Here is a 24925-nt window from a genome sequence, read left to right on the forward strand (position 1 = left end):
ACTATTTGACCTGAATGGCAAGTGTCACATCAGGCGGAAACCTGGCACCATCCCTATGGTGAAGCATGGTGGTGGCAGCATCATGCCGTGGGGATGTTTTTCAGTGGCAGGGACTGGGAGACTATTCAGAATCGAGGTAAAGATGAACGGAGCAAAGTACAGAGAGCTCCTTGATGAAAACCTGCTCCAGAGCACTCAGGACCTCAGACTGGGTCGAAGGTTCCAGCAGGACCACGACCCTAAGCACACAACCAAGACAATGCAGGAGTGGCTTCGGAACAAGTCTCTGAATGTCTTTGAGTGGCCTAGCCAGAGCCTTGACTTGAACCCGATTGAACATCTCTGGAGATATCTGAAAATAGCTGTGCAGCAATGCTCCCCATCCAACCTGACAGAGATTGAGAGGATATGTAAAGAGGAATGGGAGAAACTCCCCAAATACAGGTACCAAGCTTGTAGCGTCCTACTTAAGAAGACTCAAGGCTGTAATCGCTGCCAAAGGTGCTTTAACAAAGTACTGAATACTTATGTAAATGTGATATTTAAATTTTGTATTTTTAATACATTTGCAAAAATGTCTAAAAACCTGTTTTTGCTTTGCAATTATTGAGTATTCTGTGTAGATTGATGTGGGGAAAACAATTTAATCAAGAATAAGGCTGTAACGTAACAAAATGTGGAAAAAGTCAAGGGGTCTGAGTACTTTCCCAAGTCACTGTAGCTACACCACTACATGGCAAAAAATTTTAGTTAAATTACTAGTTGAACTACATGTAGTTCACTACTCCCCAACAGTGAATACTGGATGGTGGTGGTTCCGTTAGGGTGGCCATGTTTCCTCATAATGTTGTTGTAAAGTCATCTTGCCACGTCTCATTGCACATCTAAGAATGACGAACATGCGATGAGGACCGGACTCCCTGCATAATTCAGATGAACCTCACTCTTTCTCTCTCTTTTTTTCCCTTTCTCTCTCTCTCTCTATATATATATATTCTAGTTATTTCTCTCCTTCTCCTTCTTTATCTTTCACTCTCTATCTCTCTTTCTCCCCATTTCCCTCTCCTTCCCCCTCTCTCTCTCTCTCTCTCTCTCTCTGTCCCTTTCTCCCCCTCTCCCTCTCTCCTCCCCTCTCTCTCTGTCCTCAGTCTCCTTCACCCCTCTCTCCCTCCCACTCTCCCCTTACTTCTCTCACACTCTCTTTATGTGGGAGTTCATTCATTGAGAGCTGTGACCTACAGGGAGTAATGAAAACATCGGCACCATTCATGAGCTTTGATTGGGTTTCGGAAGATAAGTCATCACGGGTGAGCTAGTCTTCTCTGCCTTGTGGAAACAACACACCAGGGAACTGTTGCTGTGTTGGGGCAGGTGCTGCTGAGCTGCTTTTCTGTGCTGCTTACCAAGAATAGTCTTACGTTCCAACCAAATATTCAATTAAGGATGAAGCAACTCTGCACTCATTTCAAAAATGGTCACTTGAATTCTGTTGTAACAGTTATCGTGGTCTTGCCTGAAATATGTGGCCTATTTAATACACGACGACCTCGATATTTTATTGAGGAAAAAAGAGCAAGGTTGAAGTGGACTAATTGGGTGTATTTATAAAAAGTGATGACCTCTTAATACACTCTGAAACACTCACAAGTGTTCTTTCTTCCTATCATCAGTCGATTTCCCCAGAGTGTAAACGGGTGAGACTTCCGTACCCTTCAGGCCCTCCGGTACACCACGCGACACTCTGCCTTACTCTTCGCCAATAAGCTCAGCAGAGAGAAACACACTCACTTTGACATTAACATTTCACTTTTACAGTACCTGGGGTACAGCACACACACACAAACACAAACGCACAAACACACACTCACTTATCTCTGCAGAACCTCACTTTGCCCTCCTCCTGATACTTTGAGATACCACCCTATCTGTGCATCAATAAATAGGCTGTTTATACGCTGTGAATGTTGATTGTCAACCTATTACAAACACACACGTACACACACACACACGTACACACACACACACACTTTTTGGATGCTTTATAGCCTCAGGATAGTGAATTAGCCTTCTCCTTGATGTTCATCCCATTCTTACGTTTATCATGTTGTATCAGCAGAAAATCCTAAATAAACCTTTTAAAAGGCTTCTCCTCTGTAATGCTGTAAATGATCCAAAAGGCCAATGGGTTTATCTTGGTCTTAAAAGCCCAAAGTTGAGATTTTTGGTGCAAAAAAAGAAGAGGATAGTCACATTAAACCTGCAGTTGGGCTTGGCGGTTACAGATATGTGTACCATAGAATTTGAATTTATGTTATTGACATTATAATCCTCACGTCCAAATGTATCATTCACCTTGACAAAATGTATTTAATGTAAACCATACAGAACATGTATGTGGTTCTGATACACATGGTGCTCATAACTACGGTCTAGAGTTTTCCTGGTCATGTCATCATATGAAATGGTGGGGGAAAACTCAGGGCCCTTAAATCCCTCCAATTACAGTACGCTGATATGATTTTTGATGAGGGCTGTGACTGTGTTACGTGTTGTGTCTCCAGTCTCCAGCTCAGACGTTTCTTGGCTCTGTGGGCTTCACAGTGATGTGTGGGAGGAAGGACTGCCACTATATCTGTATGTGCATTATTATACCTAGTCAGTCAGAAAAGATCGAATCAAATCAAATCAAATGTATTTATATAGCCCTTCGTACATCAGCTGATATCTCAAAGTGCTGTACAGAAACCCAGCCTAAAACCAATCAAATCACATTTTATTTGTCACATGCTTTGTAAACAACAGTGAAATGCTTACTTATGGGCCCTTCCCAACAATGCAGAGAGAAAAATACTAAATGAATAGACCCCTGCCTCCACAGTGCCCTTGCTGAGACAAAGCCACACTACTCCACAAAATAATTTTCCAGAAAGTATCATAATTAACCAGTGTAATCTCTTATTCCCACATAGTGTAGTATTTGACCAGAGCTACTGTATGTAGAAAAGTAATTACTTGAGTAGGGTGTCATTTGAGATGTGCCCCTTGACACCACTATGCTACCTTCACATGATGTGTTCACAGACCATAGAGGGCACACAATGGATGTGGATGCAATAATTATATGCTCGAGGTGGTTGTCTTTTCTGATCAATGAATATTAAAATTACATATTTGTTCAATTATCTTTATTTTTTATTTTTTATTTTACATCAGTACTGTTAAGTGGCGGATTCAGGTATAGGCGACATGGGCGGCATCTTGCCGGGGGGCGGTAAGGGGCGCCCGGACAACAAAAACTTGCTATGGGGCACCCAGACCAAAATTTTTTTATTGCTCATATGCACATTACGTCAATGATATCATTTCACCGTGTGGGACTGTGGGTCAATTAAACTTGTTGGAGTGGGCACCCTGATTCTAGTTTGTGAGCTAGGCAGGCTACAGTCTGGGAAGCTCTCCCACTCAGAAGTACGAGATGGGGAGGGGGGCGGTGGTAGTTTGACCTCAGGTCTCCCCCCTGAAAACCTGAGGTAGGGGGAACGGGGGACTCTATCAAATAGCACACCTCTAACTTTGTACAGTACTAATGCAATGAGTAAAATCAATCGCACTACGAAAGGCTACCAAATAAACCACAATTCATTCATAATACTGTGAATATATAGTTTCACAGACATATTGTTGCATTTTTTTCTGGTTTGTGCGAAATCGTTAAGAATAATATAAAACCAATCCAAAGTTATGCTATTAGAATTTGTTTTATTCTTCCAGTGATCGTAGCTGAAGCAGAAAGGAGCTTTTCAAAGCTGAAGCTCATCAAATTCTACCTAAGGTCCACCTTGTCACAGGAAAGCCTTAGTGGCCTTGCTGTCATCCGTATTAACCATGCAATTGCTGGGCAAAATGATTATGATGATGTAATTGATGAGTTTCCATTAAGGAAGGCAAGAAAGGTCAGGGTTTAGATGGCAGTTGTGCAATTTAGTTTGTGTGATTCTTGTTTGAAGTGCAATAGTGTAAAAATCAGGTCTTCTTTATAAGTGTGTTATTCTATTTGTGCATTTGTGTGTTATAGGATTCGTGCAATTTCGTTTTATTTGTGTTTTTTTGTTAGCAATGGTGTAATAGTGTAATAATTTATTTGTATTTATATACTACAATTTGTTTCTATTTGTCTTTGTTACTTATTTTTGTATATATTTTTATATTTATATAGTTGTAAATGTTACGATTATTTATTGTTGTTCCAAATGTCTGAATAAAAATGACGGGGGGGGGCTGAAGCAGGGGTTTGCCCAGGGAGCTATACAAGCTAGAACCGCCACTGACTGTTAACGTAAATAATTATCTTTCATTGATGTCACCTCTAATGGAATGATAATTTATTCGAGAGGGAAAACCTGACGTCAAACCACATTCGTTTTCTCAGCAAACGCAAAATCCCAGGTATGTTTGACTCATCAGCCTTGCCGTAGTTTGGAGTCCGGAAACATCACGAACTGGAAACGAAAAAAGTTTTTCAACAAACAAGAGTAAGCAACTCAATATTAATCTTTCGTTTTATCATCGCTAGTTATTTGTGAATAGCTTTAATGATTTGAAGTAGTTTTACTGTGATGTCTCTGGAATTGTGGGAGATGTCATCACTTATTCAACCTTACGCCGCGTAACTAGGTAGCCATTGTTGTGCTATGTGGCATTCTTGTGCTATTGACAGCAGCACCTAGCAAGCTAGCTAACTGGCTCTAATCTTCTGTCAATAGCAACAGTGTCCGTGTTTGTTTACTTGCTTGTCATTCAGCCAACATATGACAGCTAAATTAGGATGATTATTGTGTTTATGATAATTCATGTACACATTTTTTACATTCCCAAAATATGTTCTCCTTTCACAGTGGCTGAATAGCCTATTTCATCTGGATCTCATCCATAATGTTGCCTAAATTCAAGTGTCCCAGTCCACTACAAAACCTACACAAGCTTGCAACTGTCAGTGTTATATCTGATCATTGAATCATGAGTCCCCCCAGTTGAATGTTCAGGAGGATCTGTTACTGCCTCAGCCACTGTCTCTACACAGCCATGTCACGCCTGGAGCCGGAGGAGGAGAGCGGGCCTGGGCACGAGATCAGCAGGGAGGTTGACATGTGGTCGTCAGTGCGTTGCCTTGGTTACCTGTCCAGTTTCAACCTGATGGTGGCGGTATGCCTGGGCCTGTACGTGCGCTGGGAGCAGACAGACGAGCCCATGATCCTTGTTATCTTCATCCTGGGTCTCTTCGTCCTGGGCATCGCAAGCATCCTTTACTACTACTTCTCCATGGAGTCAGCCAGTCTCAGCCTCTTCCACCTGTGGTTTGGCTTCCTTCTGGGCCTCCTGTGCTTCCTCAATAGTCCCTCGCTGGAGGAGAATGTGAAGGAGCAGGCTACTAACTACCTGCTGCTGGCTAGTGTGGCTTTGAGGACGGTGTGGGCCTTAACTGATAGGATAATGGGCTGCGTTCACTATAAACCCACCCTGCTCTTGTCCGAGGAGCTCCTAGAACTCCTGGGCTTTGGAATTGCCAGCACCACCATGCTGATGCACAAATCTATTGCCCTCATTGCCCTAGTGGTGGCGCTGGGGGCTCTGATCGTGAGCCTACGTGTTAAATCCCTCCTAGCCCTGCCCAACTTGGCCTGCTTTGCCCTGGTCACCTCCCTGCTGTTCTTCAAGGCCGTGGGGATAACCACCAATCCCTTCGCCCTGGGCTGCTACCTGGGCCGTCTGATATGTGACCCCCTCTTGGACGTCTACTTCAGCAGCCTGGGGGCCACCGAGCGCTGGCTGCCCCTGCTTTCCTGGGGACGTGTCTGGCGTCGACTCTCCCTGCTCCCTCTAGGGCTTGTGGAGATAGCCTTCTTCGTCCTAGCCGCTCTAAAGATGAGCCATCTAGAACTGTGGTACCTGGTGATCCCTGGATTCTGTGTGTTTGGCCTGTTTTGGACAGTCTGCCATGTGGTGCTGCTGATCACACTATGGGGCTTCCACACCAAGCTGAGTGAATGTCAGAAGGCGCGCTCAATCCAGCAGTCAGACACACGCAGCCTGGACCGGGTCATGGCCTCGCGGGGGATGAGACACTTCTGCCTGATCTCTGAACGCCTGGTCTTCTTCAGCCTGGTGTCCACAGTCATACTGGCAGCTGTGTCCTGGCAGGTAAGATGCTACATAGTGGTAAATGGTGAATTGGCAGGGTAATACAGTGCCTTGCAAAAGTATTCATCCCCCTTGGTGTTTTTCATATTTTGTTGCATTACAACCTGTAATTTAAATGTATTTTTATTTAATGTAATGGAAATACACAAAATAGCCTAAATTGGTGAAGTGAAATGAAAAAAATAACTTGTTTCAAAAAAATTCTTAAAAATAAAAAACAGAAAAGTGATGTTTGCATATGAATTTACTTCCTTTGCTATGAAGCCCCTAAATAAGATATGGTGCAAACAATTCAGAAGTCACATAATTAGTTAAAGTCCACCTGTGTGCAATCTAAGTGTCACATGATCTGTCACATGATCTCAGTATATACAGTGAGGGAAAAAAGTATTTGATCCCCTGCTGATTTTGTACGTTTGGCCACTGACAAAGAAATGATCTATAAATGGTCTATAATTTTAATGGTAGGTTTATTTAAACAGTGAGAGACAGAATAACAAAAAAATCCAGAAAAACGCATGTCAAAAATGTTATAAATGTATTTGCATTTTAATGAGGGAAATAAGTATTTGACCCCTCTACAAAACATGACTTAGTGGCAAAACCCTTGTTGGCAATCAGAGGTCAGACGTTTCTTGTAGTTGGCCACCAGGTTTGCACACATCTCAGGAGGGATTTTGTCCCACACCTCTTTGCAGATTTTCTCCAAGTCATTAAGGTTTCGAGGCTGACGTTTGGCAACTCGAACCTTCAGTTCCCTCCACAGATTTTCTGTGGGATTAAGGTCTGGAGACTGGCTAGGCCACTCCAGGACCTTAATGTGCTTCTTCTTGAGCCACTCCTTTGTTGCCTTCGCCATGTGTTTTGGGTCATTGTCGTGCTGGAATACCCATCCACGACCCATTTTCAATTCCCTGGCTGAGGGAAGGAGGTTCTCACCCAAGATTTGACGGTACATGGCCCCGTCCATCGTACCTTTGATGCGGTGAAGTTGTCCTGTCCCCTAAGCAGAAAAATACCTCCAAAGCATAATGTTTCCACCTCCATGTTTGACGGTGGGGATGGTGTTCTTGGGGTCATAGGCAGCATTCCTAATCCCCCAAACACGGCGAGTTGAGTTTATGCCAAAGAGCTCCATTTTGGTCTCATCTGACCACAACACTTTCACCCAGTTGTCCTCTGAATCATTCAGATGTTCATTGGCAAACTTCAGACGGGCATGTATATGTGTTTTCTTGAGCAGGGGGACCTTGCGGGCGCTACAGGATGTCAGTCCTTCACGGCGTAGTGTGTTACCAATTGTTTTCTTGGTGACTATGGTCCCAGCTGCCTTGGCAAGATCCTCCTGTGTAGTTCTGAGCTGATTCCTCATTGCAACTCCACGAGGTGAGATCTTGCATGTAGCCCTAGGCCGAGGGAGATTGACAGTTCTTTCGTGTTTCTTCCATTTGCGAATAATCGCGCCAACTGTTGTCACATTCTCACCAAGCCATTTGGCGATGGTCTTGTAGCCCATTCCAGCCTTGTGTAGGTCTACAATCTTGTCCCTGACATCCTTGGAGAGCTCTTTGATCTTGGCCATGGTGGAGAGTTTGGAATCTGATTAATTGCTTCTGTGGACAGTTCTTTTATACAGGTAACAAGCAGAGATTAGGAGCACTCCCTTTAAGGGGGGTGAATACTTTCGCATATTACCTGTATAAAAGACACCTGGGAGCCAGAAATCTTTCTGATTGAGAGGGGGTCAAATACTTATTTCCCTCATTAAAATGCAAATCAATTTCTAACATTTTTGGCATGTGTTTTTTTGTTTTGTTATTCTGTCTCTCACTGTTCAAATAAACCTACCATTAAAATTATAGACAGATTATTTCTTTGTCAGTGGGCAAATGTACAAAATCAGCAGGGGATCAAATACTTTTTTCCCTCACTGTATACACCTTTTCTGAAAGGCCTCAGTCTGCAACACCACTAAGCAAGGGGCACCACCAAGCAAGCGGCACCATGTAGGCCAATGAGCTTTCCAAACAGTTCAGGGACAAAGTTGTGGAGAAGTACAGATCAGGGTTGGGTTATAAAACAAAATCTGAAACTTTGAACATCCCACAGAGCACCATTAAATCCATTATAAAAAAAATGAAAGAATATGGCACCACAACAAACCTGTTGGGCTGCCCACCAACACTCACAGACCAGGCAAGGAGGGCATAAATCAGAGAGGCAACAAAGGGACCAAAGATATCCCTGAAGGAGCTGCAAAGCTCAACAGTGGAGATTTGAATATCTGTCCATAGGACCACTAAGCTGTACACCACAGAGCTGGGCTTTACGGAGGGGGGCCAGAAAAAAGCCATTGTTGAATGAAGAAAAATATGCAAACACGTTTGGTGTTCACCAAAAGGCATGTGGAAGACTCCCCAAACATATGGAAGAAGGTACTCTGGTCAGATGAGACAAAAATATGGCTTTTTGGCCATCATGGAAACGCTATGTCTGGTGCAAACCCAACACCTCATCACCCTGAGAATATCATCCCCACAGTGAAGCATGGTGGTGGCAGCATCATGCTTTGGGGATGTTTTTCATCCGCAGGGTTTTGGAAACTGGTCCGAATTGAAGGAATGAGGGATGGTGCTAAATCCAGGGAAATTCTTGAGGAAAACCTGATTCTGTCTTCCAGAGTTTTCAGACTGGGACGGAGGTTCACCTTCCAGCAGGATAATGACCCTAAGCGTACTGCTAAAGCAACACTCAAGTGGTTTAAGGGGGAACATGTAAATGTCTTGGAATGGCCTAGTCAAAGCCAAGACCTCAATCCAATTGAGAATATGTGGTATGATTTAATGATTGCTGTACACCAGCGGACCCCATCCATCTTGAAGGAGCTGGAGCAGTTTTGCCTTGAAGAATGGTCAAAAAAATCCCAGTGGCTAGATGTGCAAGCTTATAGAGACATACCCAAGCTTATAGAGACATACCCCAATAGACTTGCAGCTGTAATTTGCTGCAAAAGGTGACTCTACAAAGTATTGGCTTTGTGGGGTGAATAGTTATGCACCCTCAAGTTAATTTTTTTTGTCTTATTTCTTGTTTGTTTCACAATAAATATTTTGCAACTTTAAAGTGGTCGGCATGTTGTTTAAATCAAACGATACAATCTGGAATTACAATAGATAGTTTGTAAGGCAACAAAATAGGAAAAATGTGAAGGGGTGAACACTTTTGTTAAACTAATGAATGAAAAGATGGATTGATAAATCAGTTGGTTTATTGATCAGCTGATTGATCGATTGAGTCATTGATATGAGCTTTTCATTTATTTGTTTTTTTTTCCTCATTGAGAGGATTTTAATTATCTTATTAGAGACAGACCTGACCATGATAGCTGCATAGCCTAGTAACAAAGCAAGACGAGTGGCATCATCAACATTGAAACATCAAGCGTCACGTCATAAGCCCCAGAGACTGACGCTTGCTAGAGGCCTGGCATGCATTCACAAGACAGTCCCAAGCCGGAAAGGAGAGCTGCTTCTGCTCTCAACCATGACCAAGTTAATTAGCACGTTAATATGCCTATCTCCTTACATAAAGAGCCATACATTATTTAGCTTTACTCGGTAATCTGTGATTAGCATAACAGGCTACACTGTAGCAGCTATTTGCCACATCATATATGATCTCCAGCCATCTTATACTACTGTACCTGTAAACTTACAGTTATTGCGTTAATGCGAGGCAAGTAGCGGCATCATTGGCTCACAAAAAAAAAAAAAATCATTAATACTGCACGCACATTAACATGCTATCCACGAGTTTGTCTGGGTAGGTAGAAAACAAATTGTCAGAATCTCGCTATATCCCTTTAAGCTATGACCCACCATTTATTTTAATCATGAGCAAAAGCTGTTGGTTTTCTACCTAAAGTTGCAATGGGTCCATTTAAAGGCCCTGTGCAGTCAAAAATGTGATTCCCCCCCCCCCCCCTGTGTTTTATATATTTCCACACTATGAAGTTGGAATAATACTGCGAAATTGTGAAAATGATAATGCCCTTTTAGTGCCCTCAGACGGACCATCAGAGACAAAGCTTCACTTCAGGATTAAGATTGAATCCTACTACACCGGCTCTTATGCTTTTTGAATGTGGCAGGGCTTGAAAACTATTACAGACTACAAAGGGACACCCAGACAAAAGCTGCCTAGTGACGCAAGCCTATCGGACGAGCTAAATGCCTTCTATGCTCGTTTCGATGCAAGCAACACTGAAGCATGCATGAGAGCACCAACAGTTCCAGATGACTGTGATAATACTCGCTGTAGCCGATGTGAGCAAGACCTTTTAAACAGGTCAACATTCACAAAGCCGCTGGGCCAGAAGGATTACCATGACGTGTATTCAAAGCATGCCTAAACGAACTGGCAAGTGTCTTCACTGACATTTTCATCCTCTCCCTGACCGAGTCTGTAACCTACATGTTGAAAGCAGACCACCATAGTCCCCGTTCCCAAGAAAGCAAAGGTAACCTGCCTAAGTGATTACCGCCCAATAGCACTCATGTCGGTAGCCATGAAGTGCTTTGAAAGGCTGGTCATGGCTCACATCAACATCATCATCCCGGATACACTAGACCCACTCCAATTTGCATACCGCCCCAACAGTTCCACAGATGACGCAATCTCTATCACACTCCACACTGCCCTTTCCCATTTGGACAAAAGGAACACCTATGTGGGAATGCTGGTCATTAACTACAGCTCAGTGTTCAACACCATAGTGCCCACAAAGCTCATCAGTAAGCTAAGGACCCTGGGACTAAACACCCCCCTCTGCAACTGGATCCTGGACTTCGTGACGGGCCACTCCCAGGTGGTAAGGGTAGGCAACAACAGGTCTGCCACACTGATCCTCAACACTGGGGTCCCTCAGGGGTGTGTGCTTTGTCCCCTCCTGTACTCCCTGTTCACCCACGACTGCGTGGCCAAACACGACTCCAGTTTGCTGATGACACAACAGTGGTAGGCCTGATCACCGACAACGATGAGACCTGGCAGTGTGGTGTCAGGACAACATCCTCTCCCTCAATGTGATCAAGACAATAGAGCTGATCGTGGACTATAGGAAATGGCGGGCTGAACAGGCCCCCTTTAACATCGAGGGGGCTGTAGAGGAGCGGGTGGAGAGTTTCAAGTTCCATGGTGTTCACATCACCGACGAATTGTTGTGGTCCAAACACACCAAGACAGTCGTGAAGAGGGCATGACAACACCTTTTCCTCCTCCTAGAAGACTGAAAGGATTTCACATGGGTCCCCAGATCCTCAAAAAGTTATACATCAAGAGCATCCTGACCAGTTGCATCACCGCCTGGCATGGCAACTGCTCGGCATCTGACCGTAAGGAGCTACAGAGGGTAGTGCGTGAGGGTAGTGCGTACGGCCCAGTACACCACTGGGGCCAAGCTTCCTGCCTTCTAGGACCAATATACTAAGCGGTGTCAGAGGAAAGCCCCAAAAATTGTCTTTGACTGTTTTCTCTGCTACCGCACGGCAAGCTGCTACTCGCTGTTTATTATCTATGCATAGTCATTCCCACCCTACCTACATATACATATTACCTCAACTAACCTGTACCCCTGCACATTGACTCGGTACCGGTACCCCCCTTTTATATGGCCTCGTTATTGTTACTTTTTAATAATTTTTTACTTTTAGTTTATTTGGTAAATATTTTCTTAACTCTTTCCTGAACTGCACTGTTGGTTAAGGACTTGAAAGTAAGTATTTCACAGTAAGGACTACACCTGTTGTATTTGGCACATGTGACAAAGTTTGACTTGAAAAGGCCGCCTGAAATTCCTGCCTGTTTTGGTGGGATGGAGATTTGGCCTGACTGTTGACATCAGACGGTAAATTAGTAAATAGACTAATAAGAAACTGTTCCAAATCTCTCAGCTAATTTCAATTTTCCCCTCCCTACTCGGACCACTCCCAGACAATCCAAGCAAAATTCTTGCTTGAGAAATTGCTCTTTGCGAAGAAGCTTTTTTGTCGTTGTTATTTTTGACCATTTTAATTTAAATAAATCAAGGTTATTAATTGTTACTCAGAAATGATTTGATATTGGGATAGAAACAACCTTTAATTACAAGCGACCTGTAAAATGTATAAAAGGCTGTGGCAATACGAGCAGGAACAGCATCATCTAGTGGACAAAACGTGGTACTCACACTAATTTATTGGGAGAAAAAGCTTCATACGCTTCATAATACTTGTCAAACATAGAGAACTGATACTGTATACTGGCGGTTGGAGTGAGCTTGGTTTGGGTGGGGTACATGGGTGGCTTTTGGCGATTTATTTGGATTCCTTACCTCCTTAGTAATTTCAAGTAGTTTGGTCCAAATCAGATGTTGAGTATTATATTTCATTAATATTATATGAATCCTATGATTGAAATGGCCAATTTGGATGCAATCAATTAGCTTAATTGCTCAGAGTACAAATAGTCCTTTCAACAAAATAATGTTTGCAAGAATGTGAAACTATTTCAACAACAATCGGAGATGGTGGGTGTCATGGCTTGCTGAAATGGAACTACCCTTAAAGAGATTCTCCTGTACCTTTTTGTATACTTTTTAGCCAGTTGTTCTGAAAATATTACTCACGAGCCAAAAGTGGTCTCCAAAAATTGTGTACTACGTCACATATGTGCACCACATAATTACTCTCCCTCTCGCTCTCTGTCCACTGAGTCGTTGGGCCCGCACTGCAACCTCTTTGGGTAACGATGGGCAGGCGTCTTGCTAGCTGTCACTCAAATGCGAGGGGCGGAAGCGTATTGGCTAGAACTCTAATTGCTAGGAGTCTGGCCCATGTGGTGGGGGGGTGTAGGGAAAATGGCGCAGCTTCAATTTATATTTACTATATTCTTAGTCACCAAAGTACTGTAGCATTTCTTTAAGCAATAATACTTACCCACCCACACACTCAACATAGTAAAATATACAATTCGGTGTCCGTGTTACCAAACATGTAGGCCTAGCTATAACCTTGTATTATTTTTCTTTAATATAGGCCTGCTCTACAATAAAAGGGCTTGAAGGCTGGGATGGCATAAGAGCTTCAGTGTTGCTATGTCAAATCAGGACTGAGGAGATGATGATGGACCAGCTGTGAGGCCTTGGGCAGTCGGAGCTGAATTTAACAAGAGGTCTGCCTCCATCCAAAACTGACGAGCTAATAATGAAGCAGGGAGCTCTGAAGTGATGTGGTAACCTTGCTGGTGCCTCGCTAATTGGACAAGTCAGATTGAGGAAAGAGTTAATAAGGATTTTAATTGCAAATGTGAATGTAACACAAGTGTAATTGAGGAAACAAGGCTACATGGAAATTGTCATGGCAACGTCATAAAATAATTTGGATGCCTATTGTTTCTGTGTAATTTATGTTTATTTACTGAATTTTAACAGCTTGGTGAATTTGTATAACAGAGTCCATTGGGTAGGCCTATAGATGTGGCCTTGGAATTCACTTAGACTATCTTTGAAAAAGCTTAATTCCCACAGCTTCACTTGAGTGTCTTTGAAGGGTGTTTTGAGCTGAAGCCTTGTGATGGAATTGTTTTATGTCTGTATCTAAATAGCTAAATTCTCTTGTTTTAAAACATTTTTAAAAAATCACATGAAATGCTCTCTTGTGTTGCAGCCCTCAAATGGTGTGTTCATGAGTGTGTTCCTGGTGGTCCTCCCTCTGGAGTCTCTGGCCCACGGGCTCTTCCATGAGCTGGGCAGCTGCCTGGGGGGCACATGTGTGGGCTACGCTCTCGTCGTCCCTACCAGCTACAGCAGGTATTTAACCGTATACGCGCACAAATAAAGACTACGTAGACACATGTACACTGAACTCACACACACACACACCAGGGTCTCCGTTAGCCGGTAATAGCCAGCTTTTGGCAAAAACAAATACATTTGCAAATACATGCTTATCGGTCTATAAGTTAATTTAATTAAGTTAATTAAATTGTTGCGTATGTATCTTCGTTAGTCGTTATGTTTATCACACGCGCACAGCATACAGATACAGAGCATATGAGCGGAAAATTTGTCACACAGCTAGAGGTCGACCGATTAATTGGCATGGCCGACTAATTGGGGTCGATTTCAAGTTTTCATAACAATTGGTAATCTGTATTTTTGGACGCTGATTATGGCCGATTACATTGCATTCCACGAGGAAACTGCGTGGCAGGCTGACCACCTGTTACGCGAGTGCAGCAAGGAGCCAAGGTAAGTTGCTAGCTAGCATTAAACTTATCTTATAAAAAGCAATCAATCTTCACATAATCACTAGTTAACTACACATGGTTGATGATATTACTAGGTTAACTATCTTGTCCTGCTTTGCATATAATCAATGCAGTGCCTGTTAATTTTGTCATCGAATCACAGCCTACTTCACCAAATGAGGAATGATTTAACAAAAGCGCATTCGAAAAAAGCACAATCGTTGCACGAATGTACCTAACCATGAACATCAATGCCTTTCTTAAAAGCAATACACAGAAGTATATTTTTTTAAACCTGCATATTTTGTTAAAATTCATGTTAGCAGGCAATATTAACTAGGGAAATTGTGTCACTTCTCTTGCGTTCATTGCACGCAGAGTCAGGGTATATGCAACAGTTTGGGCCGCCTGGCTCGTTGCAAACTAATTTGCCAGAATTTTACATAATTATGACAACATTGAAGGTTGAGCAATGTAACAGCAATATTTAGACTTAGGGTTGCCACCCGTTCGATAAAATACAGAACCTTTCAGTATTTCACTGAAAGAATAAACGTTTTGTTTCTGAAATGATAGTTTCCAGATTGAAATGTACCATTTAAATGACCAAAGGCTCTTATTTCTGTGCTTATTATATTATAATTAAGTCTATGATTTGATATTTGATAGAGCAGTCTGACTGAGCGGTGGTAAGCGTCAGCAGGCTCGTAAGCATTCATTCAAACTTTACTGCGTTTGCCAGCAGCTCATAGCAATGCTTGAGTCACAGAGCTGTTTATGACTTCAAGCCTATCAACTCCTGAGATTAGGCTGGCAATACTAATGTGCCTATTAGAACATCCAATAGTCAAAGGTATATGAAATACAAATGGTATAGAGAGAAATAGTCAACGCGTCATAATTCCTATAATAACTACAACCTAAAACTTCTTAACTGGGAGTATTGAACCACCAGCTTTCATGTGTTCTCATGTTCTGAGTGTAACAGTATAGCTTCCGTCCCTCTCCTCGCTCCAACCTGGGCTCCTCTGCACACATCAACCACAGTCACTCACGAAGCATCGTTACCCATCGCGCCACAAAAGCCCCGGCCCTTGCAGAGCAAGGGGAACCACTACTTCAAGGTCTCAGAGCGAATGACGTCACCATCGAAACACTATTAGCGCGCACCACCGCTAACTAGCTAGCCATTTCACATCGGTCACATGAACAAGGAACTTAAACGTTAGCTTTTTTTACATGGCACATATTGCACTTTTACTTTCTTCTCCAACACTGTGTTTTTGCATTATTTATACCAAATTGAGCATGTTTCATTATTTATTTGAGACTAAGTAGATGTTATTTATGTATTATATTAAGTTAAAAATTAAAGTGTTCATTGTTCATTCAGTATTGCTGTAATTGTCATTATTACAAATATAAAACAATTGTCAGATTAATCGGTATCGGCTTTTTTTGGTCCTCCAATAATCGGTATTGTTGAAAAATCATAGTCGGTCAACCTCTACACACAGCGAGAGAACTGCTGCTACAGCTTCTCAAACAGATAATTTGTTGCTGCTGGAGTGAAACGTGCTTTTGTAAGCCCAATGATTGCGTAACAATTCTAAATGCAATTGCGTATTAAACTGTTTTGATGGCCACGATTAAAATTGAAGCAGGCTTCCCATTCGTAATTGAAGCACGCTTCCCATTCGCCATTCAAGTGCATATAGGCAACGGTATAGGCAGGCTTCAGCATGTCACACACCACTTTGCAATGAGCTGGAGCAGTATGCATTTTGAAAACTAAATTTAACTGTTTGAAACCTTTTACTTCATATTATGAGGCATGTAGCCCATTTCTCTCATGTTCTATTGGTTTTCAAATCAACTTTCTTTCATTGTCCAGTAACCAAATGCACAATCCTAAGCTGTGTTCGATACTAACCATACTATTTTTGATGTGAGTATAAAGTATGAATATAGTTAGTATGCCAAAAGTTCAGATGTCGTACTAAATTCGCCAAATACAAAGTATACGAGCTGTGTACACTGTTTCCGTGCTTTTAGGGACCATGATGCAATTCTTCATAAAATGGGTGTGGCTTCACAACGTTTTCGCAAATGTCGGGAAAAATGCAGCCAAAGTCCGACGAGAGCGGATACAAATTCATTGCTTCATTGCTTTTCTTAACATTATGACAAATGTTAAGAAAATGTTGAGCAATGTAATAAAGTCATGTCTTTTCAAGTAAGTTACGTTGGCTGACAATTTGTTAACTACGCTATCCTTATAAAGAGCATAGCATTACAGCAGTATGTTAGCTAGTTGGCTACTAATACATCGGACTTGCCAGGCAGTATTTTAACTATCTAACTATTCACATCATTCTTAGCTAAGTGGTATAGTCATTGTGTGTTTCAATGGACATTGTTAATTCTGGCTATCTACTCCGATTTCAGAACACTCTCGTCTGAGTGTGTCAGAGCGCAGAATAACTGATGAATTTAAGAACACTCAACACCCATTGAATATGGCCAGTGGCAGTAAACGTTAGCCAAAAAAAAGCATCATTAAATTGTTTCCAGTCACCAACGCTCTGGATAACAATTGTTACAGTCACCAACGCTCTGGATAACATGAAAACAGCCTAACTAGCTCTGCTAGGACAAGTAAAATGGTTAGAGTGAGGTGTTCTCTCATTTGTGGTTGGTAGTAGCTAGCCAACATCATCAGTCAGTTAGCTTGGGTGCTTGACTGCCAGTGAACACTCGGATCAACCCTACTCCTCGGCCAGAGTGTCCAGTGTGCGCTCTGAACGTTCCCGAGAGCGAAACACTCTGAATTTATGAACGGACAATCTGACAACACTCTGAATTTAAGAACGCCCAGAGCACACTCTTTCACTCCAGTTAGAATTTACAAACACACCCAAAATCGTAAGATGTCTAGCTGGTCATTTTTTATGCTAACAAACTAGAAAGAGGTTGCATAGCAACAGCATCAACTTCTGGTAGACAGGCAAAGCGGTAGTACGCTCAACTGAAACGATACTGTTCATTTACAGTATACTAAAATGAACTAATAGTATGTAGTATATACTCATGAAGTGTATAGTATACAGAATGTTAGTATGGGTATTCGAACACAGCTCTAGTCATATTAGCAACCCATGCTAGTTCTTGAATCTTTAGATCTCCCCTCTTTCCATATTTATAACAGATATTTGTATCTCTGTCACATGAAACCGCTTGCATGTGCAGTTTGCATTTAACAACTGCATTACGGAACAAACATATCTGTGTAGCTTACTGCCTTGTGTGCTTTGCTAAGCTTATACTGTGAAGAAATAATAGTTTATCAACATTTTAAGCAAAACGTTCTGATCTGTTGCATCAGACTCATTGCTTTTAAATTTGTTCCATTTTTTAATGTAGCCAAGGCCTACTTAGTTGTATGAATTTGGGATCTATCATCCCATAACTGTCCCAGGGTCTGTTTGGAATAGGCTATTTCTTTCTCGCATTGAACGACAAGCTGACCATAAGAATAGTTCAACTTTTCGACTATGGGGGATATTGCATTGACGTAGGCTAGTGATTTTGCTGTTCGTTACTCGTCTTGTTGGCTGATGAAAAGTGAATGTGGCAGTTATTCTTATATTTTAAAAGTGCGCATTGGAATTCGGTAAGAAGGATGCAAGCTGTTGTGTCCTCGAGTTGCATGTTCTGTGACAATAAATAATCGAAATGTGATTTTTGTCAGTGGGTGGACGCCCTAATCAGGTTATGCGCCCAATGCATATGGGTCCGGTAAATTTCTCAAATGTCTGTTAAATTAAAGTACTGCCGATCAAAAGTCAAGACGCCACATTTTCCTAATGGAAACTCTGACACTCGTACACAGACCTCACACACACAGATACACATTCACTTTACTCTTCTCCACAATCATTACTTCCCTGCACCGAAGTGAAAATAATAATTAAATCTTATCTTTACAGCATCCAGAGGGACAGACCATAATTTCAATTCCCTCACTGGACAAACCAAGTGGAAAAATATCTCAATAAACATGGCCCTAATGTTTCCCCCCTTAGGCTGCTCTCTCCCTGGCATACTAAGTGGCTGTGGATGGAAAATGTGTTTATGACCAGGCAGGGCCACTCTGTCCAAAATGGCTTTGACTAGGACCCATAGTGCACTACTTTTGACTAAAGCCCTATGTAGGGAATAGGGTGCCATTTCAGACTCTGCCTCTATGATGTAAAAAGGGCTTTATGAATAAATGCGATTGATTTGATTGATCTCTGTGCTAGTGCAGTTAGCACTTAGCAGTAGCTAGCTCTGGTGATTCGGATGCAGGCCCATACATCTGCTCTGTATGCCAGGGCTGTGGATGTATGCCCCAGCGGGAGACCAGAGAGAATGTTGAGAATATAGCAGTGTATTATCTACTGTTTGATGGGTTCAGATCATGTTTATACAATGGTGAGTGGCCCCTTGGGAAGATGAGGAGGAGAAGAAGGGAACGGCGAGGGACAGAGAACAAAGGAGAGAAAATCAGACAGGGACAAAGTGAGAGAGGGTGCAGGAGTGAGAGAGACAGGCTTTTAGAGAGGGAGGACAGAGGGAAGGAGATAGCAGGAGACTAATATGTTCCCATCTTTGTATAGATAATGCCAGGTAAGTGAAACAAATCTGTCACGTCAGCCTCTAACAGCCACGTTATCCACTGTCCCCAGTCATCTCAATATCAAATCAAATTTATTTATATAGCCCTTTGTACATCAGCTGATATCTCAAAGTGCTGTACAGAAACCCAGCCTAAAACCCCAAACAGCAAGCAATGCAGGTGTAGAAGCACGGTGGTTAGGAAAAACTCCCTAGAAAGGCCAAAACCTAGGAAGAAACCTAGAGAGGAACCAGGCTATGTGGGGTGGCCAGTCCTCTTCTGGCAATACAACTACTCAGTCAAAATCTACTCATTATTTAAACAGAACTCTCTCCAATCTATCCAGCCCCAAGTCTCTCTCAAGATCATAATAACTCTGCTTTAAGATGAGATGCTTTGAGTTATGTAGATGTCTCTATGATTGAATGGAGAAAGTCGTGAGTAATGCCAGGCACATGGACAGAGATACAGAGTGAGTGGGGCTATGTTGAGTGACGGGAGTCTGGGGCAGCCTTGACTCCTGCCCTCATGCCTGGTGCTGTGGGATGGAGGGGAAGAGGTGTGCCGGATCAAACAGGTGGCTCTGTCTTAACCTCCGAATCTTGTTGTTGGGTCAGGACTCATCTCCATCGTTATTCTCGCTCATTTAAGCCTTACTCACACACACACATGCACATGCACACACACACAAATTCATATTATCTCATATTCCATCTCTACTGTACTGCCAGTGCCTTCACCTCTCTTTCACCTCTATTCCTTTTCATTCTCTACATTCTCCTCGTCTTCCTCTTTTCAATTCCGCTCTGTCTCCACTTGCCATTCTCTCCCCATATTCATTCTCGTTCTCTCCTTTCCTCCACCCATCCTCTCATCCTCTCCTCTCCCTCCACAGCCCAGACGGCCAGCCCACCCTCCTACCTCCGGACCAGGTGCAGGAGCTGAACGTGCGCTCCACGGGCATGTTGAACAGCGTGCAGCACCTCTTCTCCTACCACATGATCGAAACGTTTGGCTGTGACTACTCCACCAGCGGGGTGACTTTGGAGGCCCTGCAGGCCAAACTCAAGGCCTTCCTGGAGCTTCGCACAGCCGACGGGCCCCGCCATGATACATACGTGGTGTTCTACAGCGGTCATACGCAGCGCACCGGGGCCTGGGCACTGGCAGGTGAGGGTCGCCATAGCTTACAGAGGCTGGCTGGCTGGAAACCAGCAGACAAGCTTCTTGCCTGTCTCTGTCTCTCATCGTCTATCAGTGTTTATTTTACACCTACTTTTTTCCAGACTAGATCAAACATGAAAAAACAAAACAAATACAGGATCAAATTAAGGTTATATGTTTGAATAGAACATGATGATGAGTGTAGAATAGTATTCTTTTGTTTTTGACAAACATTTAAACGTTTTTCATTCGTTTTTGAGAAATGTCTAGAACAACAACAGCAGTAGTTAGAACAAGCACACAATATTTAGTAGTCTGCCAGATACAGTGTGTGCCAGTATTTTTCATTAATCCATGGCGACTTAGTAGAAATGAAGAGTCCAACATTTTCCCAGCGTGATAACTGAAGTTTGTCTTCAGTGGCTGCCGACACACGCCCACGCTTTATCACTGCATGGTGCAAGACGAGCTCAGTGACAATTAAACATGACTTGACCATTAATGTACTCCCACTCGTAACTTTTCCTTTTCAACATGAACCCAGACCACTTTTACCTTTTGTCTTTAATGTCCATTTACTTGCTAACCACCTACCTTAACCACCTACCTTAATCAAATACATGCAGACAGTCGTCGTGGCTCGTCGGGCAAGTCAGCTGTAATAAGTGTAGTTAATTAGTATTATTATTAACCCATTAACCAATTATTATTTCATGGACTAAGGAAAGAATATATTTGTATCATGCTGTACATTCTAAATCTATGATTACATTAACAAAGTAACCTTTGTTATCAAACTAGCTACTAAACTCCTAACAAAAAAAAACTTCTATGTATTGTTTTCCTAAAGATACAGATCTGACTACGGACCAACTCAGTCTTCTAGTAATATGTGTCAAAACATCAACGCGGCCACAGTACACCACACCACTGCTCCCCTGAAACCACTGCTCCCAAATTGTACTTTCAGCAATCAGTGTGTCGCGACCACACAGTATCACTCCTCCTAACCAGTCCCTTTCTGAGCAGCTCCCAAACTGTAAAGAAATATCTTGGCACCATCTACGGGCACCTCTTAATCTTCCTGCCATGGAGCCCACTGCCGTATTAATCCTCATGAAGGATACTGCGTGTCATACCCCGTGTCATACCCCGTGTCACAGTGTTTGAGCAGTGGAGGCCGAGTGGAAAACAACCCAGGCCCTGGCTGGCGTTGGAGCTTTACAGAACGGACTGGGAAGAGCGGGGGGGGGTTGTCTCTGGCACTCACACTCAATCACACGTGCACATATACACACACACATATACACACTCGTACTCCGCTCACGTTTCTGCCACAGGGGAAGGGTGCCCAAACAGAGAGCAGTCCCTATAACTCAAGATTTAGGTGCCTTAGACTAGGGATAGGCCATACAGGTGTGTAGTTGTCGACGGTACACAGAATAACGATAGAGAGGATTGGACCAATAACTTGACTATTCACATGTTCCTTTTTGTTTACATTGTGCATGTTCTGATATAGACCATATCAGCTGTTCGCAAATGGTTGTTCCTTGTTTGTCCCTGCCTAAGATGAGGGTTGTGGTTATTACAATGTTTTATTTCTCTACTCTACCAGGAGGAGACTCTCTGCGTCTGGAGCAGCTGCTGGAGTGGTGGAAGGAGAAGAACAGCGGCTTCACCTCCCGTCTCATCCTGGTCCTGGACACGGAGAACTCCATGCCCTGGGTAAAGGAGGTCCGCAGGACGGAGGGAGTCTACTTGGCCGTGCAAGGGGCCGAGCTCACCCCCGCTGGAGACATCGAAGGCGGGGTCGCCCCCCGCCTTGGGGACTTCACCTCGGAGTGGGTGGAGTTCAACTGCAACCCGGACAGCACCACCCAGTGGTCGGAGAAGGACAGGGCGGTGGCGGCGGCCTACGGCGTGTCGAAACACTGGAGCGACTACACGCTCCATCTTCCCACAGGGAGTGACGTGGCTGAGCACTGGAAGACCCACTTCCCCCAGGCTACCTATCCTCTGGTGCACCTATCCAACTGGTGCTGTGGGCTCAACCTCCTCTGGCTGTGTGGTGTGTGTCTGAGGTGCTTCAGGCGACTCAAACTGGGCTGGTTCCCTCCCAATATACTAGACACAGGACAGGGCATCAAACTGGTCCACTCATAGACTGACTGAGCTGTCTGTCTGCCTGGGAGATCACTTGCCTGACCACTCACCCTGAATTGAATTCCTCTGCTCTATCAATCGCTACCTACTTTAAGTCTGAAGCTGTCATCCTAGAAGTTGACTTCAAAACAAATTCATCAGTGATTGGTTAGATTTGTTATAGACGATCCAATCAGAGAATCAAAGTTGATAACGTCATCGGGTAGTCCGGCTCTGGCCCAACCCATCGGTTTCCATCGGTCAGATTGTGTTCGCGTTCTAGAAATCGTCAGGGGGGGCAAATCCAGACTCATCGTGGAGAAAAAACATCAGATGGACGGAGCAATGTGGATGGGTAGCCAGGCAAGGAGACCACAATGGAGTTTCAGCAGGTAGCCTAGCGGTTAAGAGGGTTGGGCCAGTAACCGAAAGGTCGTTGGTTCAAATCCCCGAGCCGACTAGGTGAACAATCTTGTCGATGTGGCCTTGAGCAAGGCACTTAACCCTAATTGCTCATGTAAGTTGGTCTGGATAAGAGCGTCTGCTAAGTGGCTAAAATGTAAATGTGTTGATCTTTGATCTATGGTAAATTATGTGTAGACAATCACCAATAGATTATGTGGTAAAGTACAGTCACCACAATAGGCCTGCTTTCTATGGTAAAGCTATAGACAATCACCACAATCAGTCTTATTGCCATAGACTTCAACCATGCTAGTGTGGGCCTTGTATCTAAATGGTACAAGTAGACAATCTCCACAATATTCTGTGTATCTATGGTTTACTGACATCTACCCTATGTGCCTTGTGTTACTTTGTGAATTGAACTTTCTCGGGACATTGTGCCTTATTTTGAAAGTGTAATATATATAATTATTTCATGTGTTTTTTTCTGGGAAGATTTTTGTAAATTGTTTGTCATGTTTATTTCCCCTTTTGAAACTGATAGTATACAGATTTTACCATTAAAATGTCTAGCCAAAGATTTTGGGACAATTTTCAAGAGTTGTTTCTTGCCTTGCGTTTGGTGTTGGTTTCTGTTGACTGACTATTTAAAATGATGAGACGAAAGCCTTATTTTAGCACCCAATTCTGTTCCATTAGATGGTGTGGTTAATTCATTGATTCGTTTTTTTTAAACATTAATTTTATAAATGTGCTGCATCAGTGTGAGTAGGAGGAGAGAGTGTTGACAATTGGTCAGCCTGACAGGATCCATATAGCTGCAGGGATATACAGTACACAGCTCCCTGCCTGGCGCCACTTTGCTGCAGTTGTTTTGGAGTCAAATCCACCGTTAAAACAATGACTCACCACATGTAGCCTATCATTGAATCACTGTGCCCTCATTGGTTGTGATGGCCATGGTGACCCATATTGGCCAACCTTTCTGCTTCATTTGGTGCTCTTTCGCTGCGATGCTGCCTTTATGATACACTGTGATGTGTATGCTAAAAAGGTCCAATTGTATTATTCTACATATAAATGAAAGCCAAGCTTTTTGTCTCACTATGTCTTTGATGTCCTGATAAGAACCGATGTGATGCCTTATCTCAGAATGTGCTGGAATAATAAAGTGAATATGTAAAACGTTGATCACATATCTATTGAAAGTAATTGCTTTTGTAAAAAAGCCTGTGCAGCTGCTCAACATTCTTGTATTTACCTGGGCATTGAAATGGGAAGTTTACCTCTGAGATGAAGAGTCTGTCGGTTTAGTTTGGACAGCACGTTCAATGGGTTAAATTGGGCCCAGTCGTCTCTACATAATTGCTTGTCTCTTAGTTGTGGTTTGATAGGATGTGTAGAGGGAGAGAGGAAAAATAAAAAGCAAGAGTGGGAAAGATGAATCATGAAATGGGGCATAAGAGAGAGGAGATGACCCAGAGGTGTCCCTAGCCATCCGTTCCAATTCCAGACATTAGAATGACATGGTTTACAGACATTGAGCAAATACAGGGCCTTGGTGTAAAAATGTTATTGTTGGCAGCAAATATTGGGTTTGGGAACGTAGAAGTCCGGACAGATGTTGTAGGAATAATTGCCCTGTGCTGCTGTAAAAAAGCTGTCAGTTCTCTCTCTCTCTCTCACTGGGGATTCTAGCTGGACACAAAGCTTTCGCTTCAGCTTAGTCGCCCTTTCCTCAACATGTTTGGTGGAAATTCAACACCAGGGACACCTTCAGTCGATATTAAATGAATCACTCTTTAACACACGTACAAAGTACAAGTCTGCCACAAGCTCCGTCAGGGTGGTCCCCTCAGCCCTCTTATATACCGCTACCCAAAAAACCTACATAGGCATGGTTCATAGGGTTGGTTCTTGCAGGTGACTGGCTGTTATGGCTCGTTGCTCAGATTCTCTAGAAACTATCTTAACTTCCAGATCATATTCTGGGCATTCTGCCCATAGGTCTGTAGAGGAGGTCACAGTCACCTGCACGAACCAAGAGGGAGTGAGAGAAGATGCATA

At 43.1% G+C, this 24925-nt stretch overlaps 1 protein-coding gene across 1 annotated transcript; it reads left to right on the plus strand.

Moving 5' to 3' along the window:
• Positions 1 to 4450: 4450 nt before the first annotated feature.
• On the plus strand, positions 4451 to 23451 carry LOC135516014 (transmembrane protein 168-A-like). The gene is made up of 5 exons (XM_064939971.1): positions 4451 to 4532; positions 4896 to 6198; positions 13902 to 14044; positions 20040 to 20314; positions 21927 to 23451. Exons 2-5 carry the CDS (start codon positions 5035 to 5037, stop codon positions 22472 to 22474), a joined length of 2130 nt encoding a protein of 709 aa, XP_064796043.1. The 5' UTR covers positions 4451 to 4532; positions 4896 to 5034; the 3' UTR covers positions 22475 to 23451.
• The last annotated feature ends 1474 nt before the right edge of the window (positions 23452 to 24925 follow it).

The sequence above is a fragment of the Oncorhynchus masou genome, chromosome 27 (genome assembly GCF_036934945.1).
Source record: "Oncorhynchus masou masou isolate Uvic2021 chromosome 27, UVic_Omas_1.1, whole genome shotgun sequence".
Taxonomy (NCBI): Eukaryota; Metazoa; Chordata; class Actinopteri; order Salmoniformes; family Salmonidae; genus Oncorhynchus; species Oncorhynchus masou.

Excerpts from the sequence above, each read along its gene's own strand:
- LOC135516014 (XM_064939971.1), top strand. The coding sequence starts at position 5,035 with ATGTTCAGGAGGATCTGTTACTGCCTCAGCCACTGTCTCTACACAGCC. Across the intron at positions 6,199-13,901 it reads TGGCAGCTGTGTCCTGGCAG|CCCTCAAATGGTGTGTTCAT; the intron begins GTAAGATGCTAC and ends CTTGTGTTGCAG. Across the intron at positions 20,315-21,926 it reads CGGGGCCTGGGCACTGGCAG|GAGGAGACTCTCTGCGTCTG; the intron begins GTGAGGGTCGCC and ends CTACTCTACCAG.